The sequence below is a fragment of the Coffea arabica genome, chromosome 1e, assembly GCF_036785885.1.
Source record: "Coffea arabica cultivar ET-39 chromosome 1e, Coffea Arabica ET-39 HiFi, whole genome shotgun sequence".
NCBI lineage: Eukaryota > Viridiplantae > Streptophyta > Magnoliopsida > Gentianales > Rubiaceae > Coffea > Coffea arabica.
The window spans coordinates 35,763,002-35,785,909 of NC_092311.1; the positions used below are offsets into that span (position 1 = coordinate 35,763,002).

The following is a 22,908-nucleotide window of genomic DNA, read 5'->3' on the forward strand; positions in this document are numbered from 1 at the left end:
AGCTAACTGTCCTGTGAAGGGTTGTGATTGGTGCATATATGCTAGAAAGATGAAGGGAACATGTACTTTAGAAATTAGAACCTTTCAAGAAAAGCATAGGTGTGATACTTCATATCATAACTAAAGTGCAAAATCTAGGTGGGTGGGAGAAAATATACTAATTTATTTAGAGATAACCCTGGGCTTGATTATGTAAGTTTCAAAAATTCAATAATGAAGGAGAATAAGTGCCATTTGAGTAGGCATTAAAGGTATAGAGCAAAGAAGATTGCAAATGACTTAGCCAATGGCAGTAATGTGGACTAGTACAACAATTTGCCAAGGTATATTAATGAGGTTAAAAGGAGTAATCTAGGCAACACAATTATCATGAAGATGGTAGATGGCTATTGTGATGCAGTCACAAAGCAAGAAAAATCTCAGAGGTTGTATATGTGTTATGCAGGGGTGAAACAGTAGGTCTTGAAGGCTTGTAGGCCTTTGTTTGGTTTAGATGGAACATTTCTAAAGGTCTAGCTAGTAGTATACTTCTAACAGCAGTTAGAGTTGATCCTAATAATAGATTATACCCAATTGCTTACACAGCCATAGAGGCACAAACCAAGAACTTTTGGATTTGGTTTTTGTCACTGTTGAGAGAGGATTTGTAGATTGAAAAGGACTATGAGTGGACAATTATGAGTGACAAGCAAAAGGGAATCATCCAAGCTTGTGAGACTGTGTTTCCAAATGTTGATAATAGATTTTGTGTTAAAAACTTGCAATCTAATTGGTCAGTTGTTAGATTTACGGAAATGGCTCTGAGAAAGGCTTTGTGGAAGACTGCTAAGGCGATCACTATCCCTCAATTCATAAGAAACATGTAAGTAATAGCAGAACTTGATCTTGAAGTTGCCAAGTGATTGGATGAGAAGAACTAAGTTGAATGGAGTAGATTACACTTTAGAACATTTTCGAAGTGTGATATGCTAGTCAACAACATTTGTGAGTCATTCAATTATAAAAATCTTAGATGCAAACGAAGAGTCAATTGTTAGGTTGATGGAATCCTTAAGGCAGATTGTGATATCTAGAATGCAAAAAAATAAAGATAGGGCCTAAGATAGAGTAAGCACAAATATGTCCAAAAATTAGAAAAAAAAGTGATTGATAATATTGAAAAGGCAACTTACTGTGTTCCTCACAAAGCCAATGATATATATTATGAAGTTTGGGGTCCATATGGAGAAAAGTATGCATTTAACATTGAAAATAGAATATGCTTGTGTAGAAAGTGGGACTTGATAGGTATACCATGCTACCATGCTATTTTAGCACTATGGGTTGCAATGAAGGACCCTATGAATTGTATTGATGAGTGTTATAATGTTGACACTTATTTAAGTGTTATGAGGGCTGCATATTGCCTGTGAATAAAGAGCATGACTAGCTAGATGTGACTATCAAACCACCACTACCATCATCTTTTGGAAAAGGACCAAATAGATCCAAAAAAGTAAGAAGAAAATCTACTGATGAGATAGAACAAACAAAAGAGAACAGGAAGAATGATAGAAGATTTGGACAAATCTTCAAGTGCATATTTTGTGGTGAAAAGAGCATAGCACTAGGACATGCAAGATGAGAAAGGAGGCAATAAGTGCAACAAGTAAGACCTGTGAATTTGGCCAAGACACTCAATCAAATTAGGACTTTTTCACAAATTGCAGGTGGACTGTTTGATATACATTGTGAAAAAGTGCAGTCCTAAGTGGATATTGCTAGTTTGATTGAGGACATTCATATCAATATATTACTACTAATATATTATATTACTAGTTCATAGTTTTGTATTTCTAATAATGCTTATGGTTTATATTTGTAATTTCAAGTCACAACCACCAGTTCAAATTCAAAAAAAAAAGCTGCTAGAAAATCAACCAAGACAGTAGTTTTTATTCAATAATTATTCTCACTTATTGTGTGAGTTGTTTGCTGCATAGATAATGTTGTTACTTAATAAGGTATTATTCGTTCTTTAGGGAAATGGCAAGAGAAGGCATGAAATGGGAGCAAACTCTTCTCAAAATGCTTCTACTGATATTCAGGATAACATAAAATCCTCTGCACCTACTGCTCAACCAAATTTGAGAGAGATTTTTGGTCTTCAACATACTAATGTGGCACATAGCAGTCAGCCATCTCCATCAACTAATGCTTCTTTTCCTATTAGAGATATTCATGTCCATCTTGGACTCTCAAGTACTACTAATTGCAGATGAGAGACACATTCATGAAACAAGTGATTATTCTGATGTTGACTATCATAATATTGGAACAAGTTACTAGCTATTGTAGTATTTTTGGCCCTAATTATTTAGGTTTTGATTATTGTAGTGTTGGAACAGTGTCTGGCTGTTGTAGCCTTTTTGTCCTTGATAATTGTGTTTTGACTACTGTAGTGCTAAACAAATGATTTGGGTAGGATTGTTTTATCTTTTTGAAACTTATAACTAAATCTGGGCGGAATTGGTCTATCTTTTGACTAAGACGTGTAATGCTATTCTAGAAATCAATGCATATGTTTGATTTATAATGAATTCTTGGCATCAATACATCTATTTGCTCTAGTATAGTTTATTTGAATTGGGCAATTGGTTCAGTTTGTCAGTGTTCTAATCTAGCATTTATTCCAACAAGTCAAGTCTTGACCATTGCAATTTGATATTGATAACAACAAAAACAAATTTTTACCACAAAATTCACTAAAGAAAATCAGCCAAATTTCAATCATTTTACATCAAAATATATTCTCCCAATTCATTAACAGGTACAAAATATATTGGCCTTGTATTACATCAAAAAATACATATCCATCCACATCAAATAAAAATTTAAAATTGTGAATGAATCTATTAATAAACCATAACTTAGCCTACTGACACATAACAATACATCAACAACTTGGCTAACATTTTTTCATACTGCCACACAACAGTACATCAACAACTTGGCTAACATTTTTTCATACTGCCACACAGCAATACATCAACAACTTGGCTAACATTTTTTCATTCTTTTCTTTCGTTATACCTCACTATATCTCTACACTAGAAAAATAATTACTAACAACAGGGACAACACTTCAATCACAAACACTAATTTCATGCTTCTTAATAGACCTGGAATTAGGGTAGTAGATCTTTGGCACATGATTGGATTATGCCACTCAAAATAGTTGCAACCTTTACCATCGCTTCTACTGCCCTTCTTAATCAACAAACAAAGAAAATTAAAGGGAGCCTAAATACAGTAAAATCTCTATAAATTAATAACCTTGGAACCATGCAAATTCTATTAATTTAAAGAGATATTAATTAATTGATAAATTAATAATATATTAATTTATGGAGTATACTTACAATTTAAAGAAACACTCATTTAATTAATTAAAGTTTTATTTTATTTTATAAAATAGGAATTATTCTATTAATAAAAGGAGACTAAAAATCTAAGGAATATAAACTAATCCATATCTATGTAATTTGCAAGTAAAATGTATATAAATATTTTCAATGTATGTACGCAGCTAATATCATATTTCTATTACTAAGAGGTAAAAAAGACTTCCATTTTATTAAATTTATACAATAAATCAGATTAACAATATTATGCGTATAAATGATAAGGAAGTGTTCTTATAATAAACAAATACAAAATCTTCTTACTTATCTCATTGTTAAACTATGACTTCTAATTTAAAATGTATCATAAATCAACAATAGACTCGTATTTTATGACATGTTATTTTAGTGAATTATTAATTTATGATATGAGTGAGACCAAAGGGTTATGTGAGGTTTTCTAAAAATAATTATTATCTTGTTATTTTGTCAAAATTATTAATTTAGCTCATTAGCCTAAGTTGGGACAGTGAAAAATTACTATTTAATAGAGATTATTAATTTATCAAATATTAATTTATAAAGATTTTACTGTACAAAATTAAACTTCATAACCACAAAAATAGAGAAAGAACCCATATCTTGAAGGCGCAAGAGAAGTACCGCCTCTCTAAGTTGTTGCTTGTCCACGATGTAATCATTGTTGCTAGTCTACCGCACAAGCAAAATTTTTTTTGTACCATGAGTTCAATTTTTGATATGATAGGTACAGATTTTTTCCCTAATTAGGAAATAGGAAATAGTAAAATCTCCTACAAATCTAAAGAAGAAACAGGGAACAAGAAACCGATCTTATGGAAAAGCATCGTATGTTTTGCTTTAGTCATAGGGTAGAGGTTTTTGCATGAGATGTGGTGAGAAACTTGATTGATGGGGAGTTTGGCTGCAATGGAGCTTTATTCTCATTTTATTGGGTTTATTAACAAATCATTTTTTCTAGATATTAGTATATTTTAGCCTCACTAATTAACAGGAGTTAAAAAGCAAATAGAATACTTAAATTTTGGATGGGATTTCTGATTAAAAAAAGAGAAAAAGCTGTTAAGTGAAGTCACATGACTGCTGATAAGTGACTAATTTATGCTATATTTGAATAATATTTTATGTTATTTTTAGTCACTTTGGCAATATTGTAGAAAGAAAATGGATCATTTCGGCTATAATTGATGTAAATTGTTCTTAAGTGATTATATGAGGTTTATGTCACTTTTTACTTGTATTTTGTCCATAATTTGTATAGGAGTTGGAAATATACTTCGTTTGGATGAAGAGGAAGTTGACAGCTTTGACACATCTTCGTATTTTGGCTATAACTTGAGCTACAATGATCGGATTGAGATGATTCTTAAACCATTTTAAAGATAAGAGATAGATATACAAATCTTATGAAGACATCGAAATCCATTTTGAAGGTTTTCCAGGTCAAAAAGCTGAATTACAGTAGCTAATTTTCTATGGTCAAAGCTAAGACAAGGTAGTGAGCAGTTAAGAGTATTTCTGTCATTTATCAGCTTATACAAATCCAAATGTGGTGATTCTTGATGCATTGGAAAGCTAACTCAAAGGGCTACAAGTTCTATGTTTTGGTCGAGAGTTTATTCAGCTTCTATCATAAAAAAAAGTTCAGTTGAAATTAATGCAAAATTGGAATGCCTGCAAAGAAAGGCAGGGGAGCAATCCGGCCGGATTATGGTCGGATTTTTGGCCGGATTCTGGTCAGAAAAGGCTGCTCTCCACTTGCACAACTTGTTTCCTCCTCCAATAAGTCATAGCTATTGATGGACGTTGACAACCACTTTGCAGCTGTAAAAAGGGATGTTTGAAGCCTCATTTCTTGACTAGAGTCCTCTATATATAGTTATGGACTTTCAAGATTAAAGAGAACTTGGAGAGTGCAAGAATACTACAAAAAATGTAATTCGTACATTTTCTTAGTGTTATGTTAGTATAGTATAGGATAGTTTAGCTAGTTAGTTTATCCTTCTTGTTTATTAGCTAGATGAAGAAGAGGTTGGAGGATGAAGAAGGCAAAGAGATGAACTCATGTGACAAGGGTTACATTCCTTTCCAACTCTTTATCTTTTGTACTTGATTTCAAATTTAGTTAATATACAAGTTATGGATTTATATATTATTATGTGTTTCTAAAGTTTATGCCTTGGGTTTGGTTGAATTCTCTATGATTGTTAGTGTTTATTATTTGGCTATTTGATGCTTTTATGTTGAACAAGTTATTTTACACTTTAACTTTTAAATCATGATTAACTTGGTACCATTAATTGTGATTATCTAAAGGTGTTGTTTCTTCAATGAAAATTAAGATTTAACATTAGTTCAAGAAGTGCTAAATCTAGAGAGTACATTCACGAGAGTAGAGGTGCACCTTTGTGGCTTTAGTGATTCATTTCATGTAATTTCATAGAAGAAATGAGTTTGTAGCTAATTTCATAACCACGAGAGTAGGTATGGATTAGTTATAAGTATAGTTGATTCATTACGAAAATAGGTTTTACATGCATAAGGAAATTATGCCATAACTAGCCAAGATAGTAGTACTCAATGATCCAAGAGTAGCATTTGCACGAGTAGTTAGAAATACCATAATTTAAGGAGCTTTCATTTGTTATTATCTTGCATAAATTTAGCATAGTTTTATCTCTTTTAATTCATTGATTGTCTAACTAATAGAGAAGTTTTAGTAGTGCCGGTAATTGTCTAATCTTCCTCGTGGGATCGACCCGATATATGCCCTAAACTACTAGTTGACCTGTATACTTGCAATCAAAATGGGTATAAATTGGATTTAAACTTGTATTTATATCAAAATTTCGTCAACTGCACATGCGATGATTCTGTTAGAAAATTGTACGAGATCTGTCAATTGTCCAATTTCATGCAAATTTGGATGGAATGGGAACTATATATGCATTTATGAATTAATTAGGGATCATATTCGCATATGGGTTATAGACTGGGGACTAAAACTCCAATTCGTCATAATAAAATCTCGCATAATACATATATGTATCCATTAATAAAATAAATGTAGGAAATATGAAATAAAAGAAAATTTAGTTTTGGAATCAAATTCGTGCCACCTAAGTATTTCGAAATTGAGTTCGACCCCAATATTTCTGTCGTAATTCTCAATTAAAAAATTTAGTCAGATGAGGCCAAAATAAGGACCAATTATCTCATATTCATAAGCAAACCTGAAAAGATTAAAATTAAAATTCAGACTGATACCAAAATCAAGTGACCAAATTGATAATTATACCAAAATAATTTTCGCATTCTATTAGCAAGAGTCTTCTTCCCCGATGTGGAGACTTCTTCAAGTGTTCAACTTCAAATTTCATGCTTTTTTCCGGTGATAATAAAAGTCTCTCAAGTCTCAACTAAGCTCAAATAATAATACTCGCCGCAAAAGAAATTAAACGGACAAGATGCTTCGGCGGGCCAAATCTCCGATGATCTTTATCAGCATCTCGACAAGAGCTGCTGTTTTCTTCTCTTGCTTCTTAGCAGTGGCGGCTGCCGCTATGGGACAGCAAGAGCAGACGAACCAGTTCGCTGGAGCGATCGAGAACGGAAAAGTATTAAACCTTGATGAATCGAACTTCGATGCCGCTATTTCAACCTTCGATTACATCTTCGTCGATTTCTACGCCCCTTGGTGTGGCCACTGCAAGCGTCTTGCACCGGAGGTGAATGTTTTTGTCCTTAATTTTTCATTTTACTGGCATTCTTTTTGGTGAATTTTACGTTATTGCGGTAATTGAATGTGCTTAAACTAGTATTTAGCAGCACTGAGTACATAAATTAGAGTTTTACAAAATCTAATGCAATTCGAAGTATGGAACTTTCAATTTTGTGCCTAGGTTTCATATACACTAGTTAGAAATGCGTATTCTTTAATTTTTGATATATTTTTATATGTAATGAAGAAATTGAGAAATAAAAAGTGGATAAGGTGGAAATTTTGTTAGCGTAGGAAATGGAAGTCAATTAGTAGTAGTCACAGTTTTCTCTGTAGGTGTTTTTGGAATTGAAAGACTGATATTGAACTGAAAGGAGCTGCTCTCGAGCTTTATGCATGGTTCAATAAGGTTTTTGAATCAAGAGGTTTATTGGAACTAATGACAAGTCTCCTTCTTTGTTTTTATTTTTGTGTTATAATTAGTGTGGTACCTACTGACAAATTCTAATGTTACATCGCAGTTAGAAAAAGCTGCCCCTGTTCTTGCTCGATTGAAGCAGCCTATTGTTGTTGCGAAAGTTGATGCTGACAAATACCGAAAACTTGCTTCTAAGCACGACATTGAGTATGTTATAGTAATCTTACGGGGAAAATTTTTAATTAAGCACACGTCTTGACACTTAATTTGCAGAAAAGATGTACTTTTTGGCTATTTACTGTAAAGGACATCTATACTAACTTTTATACAAAATACACTTCTTTGTGTTCATTTAACAATGCATTCAATACAAAAATAAGTGCGAATACCATGTGTAATAATAACCAAAAATTGGTGTCTCTTTGTGTTTTAAACATTCGAGCCGGCCGGTTTGACAGATTTTCCTATTTTGTAGTTCATAGTAGTATGTTGGCATGTGTTGACACTTAATTTGCTGAAAAGCTGTACTTTTCAGCTATTTGCTATGCAGGACATCAATGCTAACTTTTGTAGGAAATGCACTTCTTTGTGTTCATTTAACAATGCATTCAATACAAAAATAAGCACAACTACCATTTGTAATAATTATCACAAATTGGCGCCTCTTATGAGTTAAACATCCAAGCTGGGTGGTTTGACAAATTTTCCTTTCTTTTGGTTCATAGAAGTATGTGAAAAACAGCATGCTGCTTGCTTACTTGAGGCTCTTGTTTCTGTGTGTTGTCAATGGAAAAATAAAATTATTGTTCAATTAGAAGCTAAAAGTTATGCTATGACAGTGAAACTAGACTTCTGCTTCTAGGCAAGTTGACGGATCTTCACCCTATAAGCATAAAAATGAAACTAGAAAGAACAACAGGGAGGGAAAAAGCTGCTTAATCTTTGTTTGCTTGTTATGCAGTGGGTTTCCAACCTTGAAGATATTTGTACATGGGGTTCCTACAGAGTACTATGGACCAAGGAAAGCTGATTTACTAGTTCGATTTTTGAAGAAATTTGTTGCCCCAGATGTTGCCGTTCTCAGTTCTGACTCTGCTATTTGGGAGTTTGTTGAAGCAGCTGACACTCATTTTCCTATATTCATAGGATTTGGTTTGGATGAGTCCATGATGTCCAATGTGGCTGTCAAGTACAAGAAGAAGGCTTGGTTTGCTGTGGCGAAAGATTTTTCAGATGAAATTATGGCCTTCTATGATTTTGACAAGGTGCCTGCTGTAGTCTCACTTCTTCCAGAGTACAGCGAGCAGAGTATATTCTATGGCCCATTTGAAGGTAGATCATATTCTATTTTTACAACGTGTCCACAGAAGCTGTCAGCTATTTCGAGTTTAGTTTATGTTAAAAGCTTGTCAACTTTTTGATCTTTTTGCCATTTGGATATGCATTTCTTTTTATTTGCTATAAAGACTTGGCCAATTGTTTTAGACTCGAAGGTTTTGCCTAACAGATTGACTATTTGCATTACATTCAGTTGAGATCTTTATATAATGCTGAAGAACTTTATAAAGTTCTTGTTGATTTGACTGCATTTATGAGAAGGATTCAACGCGGCAGATATAATTGATTCCTTAATCATTTGTTAATGCTCATAAATATAATGTGGAGGTGATTGTTCGGATTTTCTGTGGAAATTAAGAAGTTTATAAAAATGATTTTGCATTTTCTTTTATTTTTTTACTGAAAATTCGTGAGAAATTTCTATTTTGGCAGTGTAAATGAACTTGTAGGAAGCTGGATAGAAACTTTTGCATTAATGCATGCAGTCGCATAAACATGCATCTGGAACTTGCAAAATTCGGACAAGCTGTGATTGACAGCTGTCAGCATTCAACTTCACTTTGGACATTGCTATTTATTTGTTTGCTCATTTTTTATTATTCCTTTTCAAATTTATTGAGATGGCGCATTATCAGCCGTCATATTCTTTGCTGTTGGTATCATAGGATAGAAAAACTTTATTTTGCTGATTGTTGTGTATATGGAGACTAGAGCCTCTGTTTTGATTTGGATTTTGTAGGCTTGGTATTGTAGGCATCATGCATCCATCATAAGAGATTGTAATAATAGACTCACAACACCAAGTAATTTAGCAGATTATAAAGCAAGTCAGAATGGAGAAAAAGGAGGACCTCTACTACATCTTGATGGGTGCTGCTATATGCTGCTGTAACACTTGGTCTTAGACCACATCATACCTCTTTCCTGCTTTATAGGTTGTTACCTTTGTCAACTACTGCTCTGTCTTAATTTAATCAACTGACAGCTAAGGCTGTAAAGGAAGGTGACATAATACGTGGTATTCTTATGCCCCTTAATGTTTCTTTGAACTGTTGAGGATGTTGATTCTATTTGATTACATCACCTCATTTTCGAGCTCCTTTAGTTCCCTCTTTTCACCTTTGTTTTGTGCTTCTCATTGAAATTATGTTGGACCTGACTCAAGATGTATGGACAGTTGTCCACTCTTGGCTGTTCATGCACATATTCATTTGTTATCTTCTGTCTTTGATGTTATTGTTAACAGACAAAAGATCTTCAGTGGTTAAAATTACTCGTCTTGAAATTACAATACATATAAGTTATCCAGCAGCTTTTCCTTTACATATAAGATTAGCTGATTCGAAGTTATCATTGGCTATAGAATGCTTAAATGATTCAGTGAATTGTTTCAGGGCTAATAGGGATCAACATAGCCCTTTGAAGTTGCATTTGGATAGTTGAAACCACCTGCACTTCTTTGTGTTGTAATTACATTGCAAGTTTTCTTCCATGTTTTGCTTTTTATTCTCTTTAACACCATAGAAATCTGGGTTTTTTTGGACAGAGCATTTTATGGTGTTTTTTTTTTTGTTCCAATTAGTATCATTTTCTTCTTGCTATAGTCTGAGAGTGTTTTCAAAATTGTGTTTGAAAGGAAGATATAAAGAGAATCTGCCTCTTTCACTTTTAACTTTGATAAAGAGCCTGAAAGCGATTATTAAATAAGATGTTTAAAAATTTAAGGATAACTCTTCTATTGTTGTTTTCCATAAATAACTTTATACAGCTTTAATTAAACTAGAGCTGGATGCAAATGATAACAGCTCCAAATTGCTTTTAGCTTTAAAACAGCAATAATAACTTTGTATAGCTTAAATTAAGTTCTACTCGGATGGAAATCGTAACAGCTACAAAGCGCTTTTAGCTTTAAAACGGCAGTAATTCTGTGTAACGTCACTGGCTGTTGTTTTTTTTCTAGTTTCATTTTAATGTATAGGGCTTGCTTAGATTACTCATTTTCCGCTTAGAACTTCAGCTGCCCTCTGTTTTAAGTATCATTGGGTTATTTCGATTGTAATCTGACATATTCAGAAGTACTTTTTAATTAGGTTGTATACAATATAAATATTGAGCAAATAGATAGGAGACCAACTTCTATGGAAAGCATAATACTTGTTAAAATAATACTTACTGATTTGGCATGCAGAGCATTTCTTTGAGGACTACATCAAACAAAGTTTGTTGCCTCTAGCTTTGCCAATAAATCAAGAGACACTGAAGTTGTTAAAGGATGATCAGAGGAAGATTGCTTTAACAATTGTTGCGGATGAGTCGGACGAAAAATCCAGGGATTTAGTCAAGTTGTTGAAAGCTGCAGCTTCGGCAAACCGGGATTTGGTATTCGGTTATGTTGGTTTCAAGCAATTTGAGGAGTTTGCTGAATCCTTTGAAGTCAATAAGAGAACTCAATTGCCAAAAATGGTTATTTGGGATGGAAACGAGGAATACTTCTCAGTAAGTTCGGTCTCTTCCTTCCCGCCTGCCCCCTATTTTACTCTTGAAAGTTGTCATTCCTTCAATTCAACTTCACTCTTGTGAGGTGTATGATAACATCTTTCACGATTCTGAGTTATTGGTGCCCAAAATAATCCTTTAATGCAATCGAGGATTTGTGGTTGCACTTTCTCTGCAACAATAGTATATCTGCTGGATGGTATTTATATCTCAAAAGGTTTATAGAAGGTATCATTGATATATGTGTGTAATGCTCATGCAAGTGTAGGACATAATCCATGAAGTCAAACTAAAGTAAGCAGAAGAAAGTAACAAATTGAAGCTTCGGTGCATTCACATCAGTGTTCCTGCCTGTTCTTCTTTGATTCTTGTTTCCTTTTTCAGTGCTTTCAACATGAATCAATAATACATCTCCCAAAAGTTTTCACATGCTGATCTTTTGAAGTCATTAAGTTGCTAACTCTTTCACTGCAACGTTTAGTTGAACTTCTGACTTTGTTACCCACTGAATTTGCTTCAAACATGATGTCCTATTAGATCAGGCAAAATAAAATTAATTTTACAGTTTAATCTAAATTCGAATATTTCAGAACTGAACATACATGGTCCGATTGTTGCTCCTCTTATTGGGCTTATTTTCAAAGCGTCGTCGATTAGCATGATTGCCATGAAGCTTTTGATAAGAAACGTGTGCTTTACTCTTACTGGTTAGGTGAAACGAAGTCGACATGCATTTTAACCTTTTGATCCATTGATTTCTAGGTTATTGGATCAGAAAGCATCAAGGAAGTTGATCAGGGATCACAAATAACTCGATTTCTTGAAGGATATCGAGAAGGGAGTGTTATCCAGAAAAATATTAGTGGTCCTTCTTTTATGGATTTTTTAAGGTCATTCTTGGGAATGAGAACTGTTCTTATCATAATTTTCATTGTTTGCATGTTTATTTTAATCCTTGCACTCAATAAAGAGGAACCTCTAAGGGTTGGTACAAGAGAGGATGCAGATCATGATAGCCGCTCAACCTCTCAACCAGATATTCGAGAACTACGTCGGGATGGGGACAAGGAAGATTAATCTAAGCTAATGCTAGATGTAACTTGATTCAGTGGAATTCAAGGCTTGAGGACAACATACCAGGTAAAGAGAATCTTGAAAGAAGTCCCAATGAACCTGGGTTCAATGAACAATTATTGATGAGTTTACAAGTTAAATGACATGATTTTGAGGATTTCGTAGCTTATGAAGAACTATATATATTGTAGCGTATGAAGAACTAGATATTTATGTTATGTGCTTGATTACATGTAAGGTTCTTTAATTCAATTGCAAATGCATCTCGCACCTTGTTGTTTTCTTGATACCCTTTTTCTTTTTAGGACCAAAAGAATCATGATCGATATGATTGCTATGTACGATGAAGTTACATAGTTCTAGTAGCCTTAGATACTGTGTGAACTTTATGAATAACTGATCTATGAGCACAGATTGATACACGGCATAAAGGCTTCTAACTGGCAATCACAAAACTGATATTCTCTAACATGGAAACAGTATGAAAGGAAGGTATTTTGGCTATTTGGTGCCTTGAGAACTTCTGCAAAACATAATCTATCATACTTGTTTAGTGATAATGCCAAATATTTTGTACGTCAACTTTGATCTCACAAAGAAGCAACTATTTGATCAAAATAAAAACAAATGAAATTGACTAGCAAAGTAACTTCTGCATAAGCTATATAAATTAGCAGTTCTCAAAGACAAGATACATAATTCGCAATGTAGCTGACATGCACCCTAGATATAAGATATGACCATTGCTTACAAATTTGCGTGAAAAGTAAAAGCAATTGTGGATGAAATTTGTGTCCGAGAGGAGGGAATGAGATTACATCAAGGAAACCTCTCCCACATTATCTCCACCAAATCAACCAACATTTGATGTTTTTTGCACGTTGCTTTTCTTCTTTTAGCGGTTGCAGCTCCATCATCTCATTTCAATGTGGCATCTTCCCTCTTTTTGCAGTCCTAGCGAATGGTTGACTAACAATTTTTGCTTTCAGTCGAAATAATATATGCACTAAACCTTTTGGTACTAGTAAACGAATTATCAAGAGTCGTATGCTCCGGCAATATATGCTTCTTTGCTTATATGAAACAAGTCTGTTTTTGGTTTAAGAAAAAGGTTAGGAGATGAGAAGTTCATTTCATTCCAAGGCCAAAGCATGTCACCCACGCACTAGATTCCCTTTGCACAAACAAAATTTACAACGTTATTGGAGAATGCCTAAGTTCGATTTTCAAGAGATGGGTGCAATATCTATTTTTTTTTTCCTTTTTTCTTCCTTCTTTTCTTTTCCTAATATATTATTTGGTTCGATGATTATAAGCGACTATGCCTTTCTTACTACTTGGACCAAAAGCACCACTAGCACTCTTAATAGCCATGGCTGCAGACCTATGGTCTCTTCTGAAAAACGTAAAGAAATGTATAAAGAATCTGCATATGTAGTCATCCTATCCCTGCCGTGGCCCCTCTACTTGGTTTGAAAGGACTAGTTCTCTCCCCATTCCAATGAACTTCCATTGAACTTGCCTGGACATAAACACACAATCAGTTCCACCAAAGCATCTGGAATCCTTGCAAGTTGAAACGTTTGTTTCAGGAAAGCCCAGCGAAGCCTGTCATTGGCTATCTATGTCTATCTTTGACAGCCATGCATCCTTTCTTATCCCTCAACTTTCTCATAGTGTGCATTAACTCTTGAGCCACTATTATGTTATCCTTTGTCTGCCTTCCTGGTATAAAGCTGCTTTGTTCTGGGGCAATCAGATCATCCAAAACTAGCTGCAATCTTTGCACAATCACTTGATAATGAATTTGCAGGAAAAATTACAAAGTGATGTGGGCCTGAAATTGATTACATTTCCTAGATGCTCCACTTTTGGAATTAAAGATATCAGAGTGCCATTCAAATCTAGGTGGATATATTTCTTTTGGAAGGCCTCAGATACCATCTCTACTACTGATTTTCCAACGATATCCTAGCACTTATGATAGAAGAGCATGCACCCGATCAGGTCCTGGTGCTTTGTCCCCTTTCGTTGAGAAAACTGCCCTCTTAATCTCTTGCTGGCACGCTTGTCTGTTAAGGGATTGGATTTGCCATTGCTGAGTTGAGGAAATTCAGACTCCGCCTCCACATGGTTAGCACAACAATACAAGTCCTTGGAAAAACTTGCCTTCATCTCCTTCAGTATTCCAACGTCTATTTCCCATTGGACTTGCTCATCCTTCAGGCACTCGATTCTATTTCTTCTTCTCGTGGTGATAGTAAAGGTATGAAAAAATTTTGTATTTCTGTCTCCTGCTTGTAGCTAACTCACCTTGGATTTCTGCCTCCAAAACACTTCCTCTTGCTCCAAAATATGCCAGAATCTCTTTCTCCAGAGATTGAAGGAAGGTCGAGTATCTGTACGATCTTAATTTTTCTCTAGAATAAATTACCAAAAATTAACTGGTTCCACTTTCTGAAATGTTCTGCGAAGGAGTTAATGTTTGCTTGTAACACCTGGTTTGCCTTCCACGCTCGAGAAACCTCTTCCAAGGAAGCTGGATGAGTAAACCAGTCCCACTCAAGTCTGAAATATTTTCGGCCATAGAAATTCCCTTTGCCTTCCATAATAAGCAGCAAAGGAGGTGATCTGAATGGGTTCTGACTTAGGTGCTTGATATATGCTTCTGGAAAAGTTGTTCTCAACTCTTCATTACAAAATGAGTGCTTCTTAAGTTGTACCCTTTTTTTTTTGGTCAAAAGCTTCTCAAGTTGTACTTCAAATAGTGCCTCCAATGGTTTTTTTTTTTTTTTTTTTGATAACTCGGAACATACCCCGTTTCGAACCACTTAAGACCCTAGCCGATACACTAAACTGGAGGAGTACACCACGGCCTTACGCAACGCACCTCAGGCGAGTCACGGGGATTCAAGTCCAGGGTAAGATTCGAACCCAGGGCCAAAGAAGTCCTTAAGAGTTCGCTTACCACTGGACCACCCCCGTGGGGCGCCTCCAATATTGCTCCTTGAGATGATGTTAAGACTTTTCTATCACCAACTCCTATGTAACGTAATTTAGTAGATTTTGTTTTGTTTTGTTTGTTCTTTTTTTCTTTTTTTTGGTAGGAATTCACTACATACATACATCGAAATATCCTATTTTCTGTTTTATTGTTAGATCTCCTACATCATTTTTGCTTATATGACTATTCATTAATACTTAAATTTGCATCCCTCAATATTTTAAGCCTCTTTACTTGGTTTTTAAGGCAGAAAGTAAAAAAAAAAAAAGAAAAAAAAGAAATGAGAGTTTTCTCGGAAGGAAAAAACGAATTTCTATGAAGATGTGGAACTAAAGAAAGTGACTAGGCTTGGAGATTTGGTTTCTTACTCTAGAAACCATTGTAATTTTCCTACATTGCAATTTTAGCGTTATAACAACTTATTATTTGTTTCCTTAACTATTGCAAATTACCATTGCACTAAAATGGTGTGACTCTCTGATATGTAAAAGCAACTTCTCGTAAGACTATTTCAAATAGCAAAACGTTTAGTGTTGGAAGGCTCCAACATTTTGGACTAGTTTTGGAACTATGAACTAATATTGGATTTACCATTATTTTGTTGGTTCTGTTTAGTAGTAGTTTAGTGTTGGAAGGCTCCAACATTTTGGACTAGTTTTGGAACTATGAACTAAAATTGGATTTACCATTATTTTGTTGGTTCTGTTTGGAATTTGGTAGCAAATTCACTTGTTTAGTAGTAGTAAAGCGGGTAAAGGTTGTCCATTTGCCAATTGAGAATTTACCATATATTATCGCAACTGTTAATGGGAAGAGTATTGCAACATAAGAGAGTCTAGATGAAACTTTTTCAAACCTCAATAGATCCAACTGATTTTTGACCCAAAAGAGTCTTATCGAATAAAAATTTCATCTTCCATTCTTTTTGCTTTTCCTGCGTCCACAGTTTCTCTGGATGCAAAGTCTGCAAATGTAAGTTATCTATTGGGAAGGCTGAAATTTCTGACTGCACAAAACACTTGAAAACTTATGTTATATCCCATCTTAACTTTACTTTTACATTCAAAAAGAATTTATGAATCTTAAAGCACCATGATTTAGCAATTAAATCTTTCAAGTACAATGTAGGTGAATAATTTATACCTTAACTGTGCTTATAGGTGAGGCTGTCTGCAAGGATTTAGTGATTGATATCCACAGTGCAATGCATCATGAGCAAGGTAACAAAAGAAAGTAGAAAAAGAAGAGCTAATGCTTATTCACTTGATGCCATGTAGATTCGTTTTGAGAAAATTTTAGTTTCAAGTATAAACTAGAACCAGACATAGAGGCAAACTGGAAAGCACTTAAGAAACTTAAAGCTTCAAAAGAGTGTCACAAGATGCAAGGAGATTATGCAATTTTTACAGAGTATCCTGAACAGAAAAGCAAAGGAAAACTAGTTACAAGCATTACTGAGGTAGAATTAGATCCTGGAAGGAATCAAGGGAGTGGTGTTCTGTAGGTATGCACAAGCAGCTCCCACTCCACTACCTAGCTTAACAGGGTAACCAACATCCTTGAGTACCATCTCCACTCCAGCAAGACAGCCAAGTAGTTGCAACTGCAACAGAAAACAGGAATTGATAAATAAGTGGTTATGTCAAAAAAAATTGGAAGGTGATTAACACAAGCTTGATTAACCTTCTGGTTTTTATTACATAGTTTTCACATTCCTCACAAGTTAGACAACCCTGATTTTTATCTGCTTTCTACTGTTTTTATGAGTCATATTGAACATTTGAATAATTGTGTTTGTAAAAATTGCATCTGAGGGAGGAGAATGGAACCTCATTTAAGTTGCCAAGATGCCCTATTCTGAAAACCTTTCCAGCAACTTTGTTCAGCCCCAGACCCAAGCTTAAGTTGTATCTCTTCCAGGCCCTTCTAACAATTTCTGAACTGTCAATGTTAGGAGGAACAAGCACAGCAGTGACTGTATCACTGTACCATTCCTCCTTTTGGGTGCAATTTTTCAAGCCCCATGCTTCCATAGCAAGTCTGCGTTCAGTGCAATAGTGCATGCAAGTTTGATATATATGTCAGTAGATTGACATTAACCGACCATTGTGATGCAACATGAGAGTAGTACCCTAATTGTGGAAAGATTTTATAATTTTTTAGAAACAAGAACCAAATCAAATCGCTTCCATAGGCAATCAAGCTATTTCAGTTTAACAAAATTCAAGTGCTTCAACATTTCTATCTAAGCCAATACCTTGTTGCTTTGGCTAAGCGAGCATGCCTGGCAAATACATTCTCAAGTCCTTCCTCAAATATGAGATCCAAAGCTGCTCTTAGACCATATAGAAGATGAATGGATGGAGTGTATGGCCAATATGTTCCCAACTTATAGAACTTCAGGTAGTCCTTCCAGTCAAAGAAGACTCTAACAGATTTTGCTGTTTTGGAAGCCTCAAGAGCCTTGGGGCTTGCACAAACGATTCCTATGCCAGTTGGGAGAGAAAGAGCTTTCTGAGAGCCAGTTAGTGCCACATCTACTCCCCATTCATCCATGCGGAAATCAAGTGCACAAATGGAGGAAACACCATCAACAACAAAGAGTGCTGGATGGTTGTAGTGATCTGGAGTTGCAAAGAAAGTAGAAAGCTTTATATAATGTTTGGGAAAGAAAAGTACCAATTCCCTTAAGAAATACCTTCTTAAATTCCAGAACACATAAAAGAGCTCAAGGCAAGATGATCGACCAAATCAGAGTTATGCGGTGGAACTTTCCTAGGCAGATGCTTCAATTTTCATCTCATTCTAAGGTAATCTCTAATTAACTGTCCATGGTTTTGTATTTGAGATTATTTCTTCTATGCATGTCCTAATTGTTCTATGCATATGCTTGCCTCTCGAACTTGTAATCATATGAGGCTTCTTCATATGATTTCATTTTCAGAATCAACCACACAGAGGAGTCAGGTCATCCTCCAAATGTCAATTATATCTTAGAAGAGTTTGCTGCATTGCCATAACAACTTAGCCTTAAAGTCATTTCTTCTTCCTTCATACAATGAACAGATGCAAACTAACTTCCCTTAGTCACTCCTACTTGTGGAACAAAAAATCAGACATGCTCGAGGAACAAAAGCCTATCATACTGCTGGGCCAGACACTAGTCTATCCGCATATGCTGGAATTTTTATCAAGTGCGCTTAATCATATTAATCCAACTTCAAAAATTCAGCTTGATGGTAAGAGCAAAAAGTTTTAGAGGCACTATCATCGAGAGAACCCTAACAAGTCATTAGTTTGACATTTGGTTTGGGAATCTCAGGATAAGAAAGGACTCTGTTTGCTGCTCTTATAATGACTAACTGACGTTGAAAGAAAGAATAATACTTGTATATCCACTCTAGATCAAAAGTCAAAACCATTAAGCTGATAAATGGCAGAGAGGAGACCAGCATCAACTGCTTACCAAGAATCTTTCTAACAGTAGCCAAGTTGTTGGTTACACCAGTTGCTGTTTCATTGTGCACGATGCAGATGGCCTTGATAGTATGTGCTGTATCTTCTGCTAGTTTTGAGGCCAAAATATCAAGATTTGCTCCTTGACCCCATTCACTTTCAATGACATCCACATTGAAGTTAAGACGCTGCTGTTGGTCAATCCACAACAAACTGAATTGTCCAATTAGGAAAGATACAATGCGATCTCCTGGTGATAAGGTGTTGGTAAGTGCACTTTCCCATGCACCAGTCCCTGTCCAACAACAGCAGAGCAATTTCGAAGTTTAGATTAGTTAACATTTCAGCTCCTACTGAAATATATTGACTGGAGTTGATGATGCACAGTGTTCTCATGTGACTGATGAAAAGGAGATCACCAGCAATTAGACAGCATTAAGTATGTGGCATATGAAGTTAACAGCTTCAGCTTAGTACCTTTCAAAATCAGAAATATTAGCCAAAAATCTTACTTGCGCTAAATTAATGACAGATGACATATATAAGACAAGAAGTTTCATTAATTGATAAAAAAAAAAAAAAAAAAGTTGATCAAGCAAACTAAGCATCAAATTCTTTCCCTCGGTCATTTATGTGCACTTGGCATCGAGGATGTTTACCTCCTAGAGAGTCATTCCAATAAACATGAAATGATATTATAGTAAAATGGATCTTAATACTGAGAATTCCAGAATCCTGAGCTTCAGATGCAAGAATTGACAACATGCATCACTCGGTACCCTATCCTACAGAATAAGGAAGACAAGAAAACCAGATGGAGCCAAGTCATATGACCCCCGTTTTCTTTTAATAACACGCAATGCAGTAGTTTTGCCTTCATGTTACTTTAATTGTAAAAACTTTTCCTTAGGACCGTGATCAACATATTCCATGGCATGCTTAACTCAATGTTACACAACTACTCCTAAATAAAAACCATAAGATACTAAAATTTGCAATCTTGTTAGTGATCAAAGTACCATTATTCAAAGCAGATCACCTGTGGTTGGGATCAGAAATGGGGTTCCACTTTCAGTCTTAAAAATCTTCTTGACATCCTCAAGCAAGATTTTGGTCATGGCTGGAATGGCTGGAGAGCGATAATCCTCATTATTCCTGTTCATTGCACGGATGATCTGGTCTGGTATATTGACAGGTCCCGGCACAAAGAGATGGTTCCGTCCAGGTCCATTAACGTAGTCCATCTTTCCCCCTCCTGTTAACTGTTGATTCTCTGGTGATTTGCTAATCAAACATATACAGTTAGAAAACGCCTCAAAACGAACCAGAACTGCCTATTGCAACGCTGACGTTGTCCGCATAAATGAGTCGACATTCTTTTGCACGTTTTAAAGCTTACAATTACATTACTTTCATTTCACAAAATTTATCTATAAAAGGACAAAGGGTTTCGAACGCATTTCCAAATTACACGAAAAAATTCATTTCTTCAATGCTCTCAGTCCAAAGTCTATACATCAGTTTGAGAAGTACAAAGGTTCATTGGTTGTCTTACAAAAGATGAAGATCAAACAATATTTCTCCATTCCAAATCAAGATCAGTGTCAACATAATTAAACAGCAGATTGCTTACGTGCTTATGTTCAATAGTCAGCAAATAACTCAGAAATGAAATGTAACAGAATGTACTGCTGAAGGACTCAATGATTGACTATAGTAGAAAATTATAAAACAGGTATATTTAGTTTGTGACTAATTGGAGCCCGGAATATACTGTCGAAATCTACTTCAAGAACTTCAATTTTCTGAAAAGCTCATTACAATTGGTACAACACAATTCAGGTTCTCCTCAGTGGGCTTGCAATCATAAGACACTGAAGGATTAATTATTCAAGAGGTATAATCAAACAGAGGTAAATGAAGGACTAAAACATACTTATGCTGATTGTTGAATTCTTAATCTGTTGAATATCCTAGGTAAACCCCCTAAATCCGATTTTTGGACCATGTGTTATGATTTGTAATGGTGGAGAATAAAACTGCAAGAGTATCCATAGAATTTTGGGAATGTTTTAGCATTGTCCCAACTAGATTTTTTTTAAGGTGAACGTACATATAATTAGTTTTGTAATGTAAAACAAATGGATTAGTTCAGAATCCAAAAAAAAAATAACCTTTTAATTGAGTCATTCATTTTCCTTAGAACTCGTTATAATTTATTACTTGTCAGTTAAATGTGCTGCTTACATTTTCTTATTGACTAACATTTCTGATCATTGTTAAGATGGAGTTTTTGTTTTACCTTATTAGTTGGAGTTCTTCAATTACTACTATTTCTTACCATCTACTAACCTGCAAATTATTGACTAACATTTCTGGTTGATAAGGCTGTAAAGGCTTGACATAACCATGAAATATTCCATTCTCTTGGATAAATGCCCTGATACCTCCTAAGACCCCACTCATAAACCAGGTCAGATTTTCACGTAAAAAATGCACTTTTAACAATTTATGACTATCTAAAATTGAAAACCAAAAAAATTTAACAACAAAAGCCACCTTCTATGACTGTTAAAAAACCATGATGCATCCTAGATGAATACCGATTGATATAGTCCTATTTTTGACCAAGCACATAGGAACAAAAAAGAAAAAAACTACCACAAACAAGAAAACATTAATCCTTGGTACTAATTCTGCTACATGTGTTTTGAGGGATGATCACCACTACACAAAATAAAGAAAAAAATGATGTCACTTTTGAAAATCAAACTAAGCTTTATCAAACTAACACCAAGCACTTCTTGATTTTATTTTATTCCGGGCTTTTTTTAAAAGATTTTTATAAAGGAAACAACCAAATGGAAAGAGGGACAATCTGAATAATTACAACAAATAGAATCAGACCCTCTTTTTAATGCCACAAAGCTAGAACTTCTATCACTTGCCTACGTTCAATTCTCCAAACTAAGCATCCAAACCACTAATCACACATGCAAGGCATGTCAAACAAAATATATACGCACACACAGCATAAAAAACCAACAAAAAAAATGGTTATATCATATATGATATTCAGCTGGTTCAGAAGATTACTTATAATATACCTTAAACTGATGAAAACAGGGGACTTCCCCGCCAAAGTTCAGCAGAACCTGCAGGCTTTTTCTTGGTAGAAACAAAGGTTTGGGAGGATGAAAAATTTTATAAGAGCGCGGGAGACCAATCAGTGTTCAGGTGGGTCCCACGTGGGAGTTACGTGGCAGATAAGAGTGCACAAATGGGAATCCTGCGGCTAAGACTCTGTGACATCAGAAGCAGAAGTTGTATTGTAGACTCATCTGCACTTTTTTTTCCTTTTTTTTTTTTTTGGGTTTTTATGGCTTTTGAGAATTTGAGATAGCGAGAAATATTCAGCTTTGTACCATTGCCATAAGTTTTTTATCCCTTTGTGTGGTTTGACAAATTTGTCTTTAAGCCCAATTGAACTTTTTAGAACCTGCAATAAGTTTAAGTGATAGTATGATTCAAAGTTTTAAAACATGTACCAATACCTACAAGTTTTGGGAAGTTCTCTTTCAGAAATGCACATTAATTTTGTATAGAACTGCACATTGTGTCCAAAAGTTTTTGTTAGTTTTCTCTGCAAGTGCACCTTGATTTGGTTTTGATGGAAACGACTTATTGGTACCACGTTTTATATCTTTTATAAATCAAAGAAAAAAAGAAAATGATAATACAAGAATGAAAGTTCAATTAGATAGTTTTATTCATTTTTTGGGGGGTAAAGTTTTTATTTACGCTCTAATTCGGTGGACCAAAATGAAATAACCTTGAGCAATATAAAGGCTTTATTCTGCATAACTTGAAATGAGATGGAGTTGTATAAATGTCTAAAAATATAGGATGTAGTATTTAAATAAGAAGTATATGGAAAAGGGGTTTTTTAGAGGACCATAAGAAAAAGCCACAAAGCATG

At 34.8% G+C, this 22,908-nt stretch overlaps 2 protein-coding genes across 2 annotated transcripts; one reads left to right on the forward strand and one right to left on the reverse strand.

The window, feature by feature from the left end:
* The first annotated feature begins 6,688 nt into the window (after positions 1-6,688).
* LOC113702497 (protein disulfide isomerase-like 5-2) lies at positions 6,689-12,756 on the forward strand. Its single transcript, XM_027223735.2, has 5 exons — positions 6,689-7,150; positions 7,665-7,768; positions 8,523-8,893; positions 11,088-11,395; positions 12,158-12,756. Exons 1-5 carry the CDS (start codon positions 6,890-6,892, stop codon positions 12,470-12,472), a joined length of 1,359 nt encoding a protein of 452 aa, XP_027079536.1. The 5' UTR covers positions 6,689-6,889; the 3' UTR covers positions 12,473-12,756.
* Positions 12,757-16,798: 4,042 nt separating this feature from the next.
* LOC113702507 (serine--glyoxylate aminotransferase) lies at positions 16,799-22,193 on the reverse strand. Its single transcript, XM_027223742.2, has 6 exons — positions 22,037-22,193; positions 19,969-20,213; positions 18,940-19,224; positions 17,731-18,097; positions 17,303-17,513; positions 16,799-17,076 (listed from the first exon to the last, which is right to left on the reverse strand). The coding sequence occupies exons 2-6, from the start codon at positions 20,171-20,173 to the stop codon at positions 16,939-16,941; spliced, it is 1,206 nt and encodes a 401-aa protein (XP_027079543.1). The 5' UTR covers positions 20,174-20,213; positions 22,037-22,193; the 3' UTR covers positions 16,799-16,938.
* Between the last annotated feature and the right edge of the window lie 715 nt (positions 22,194-22,908).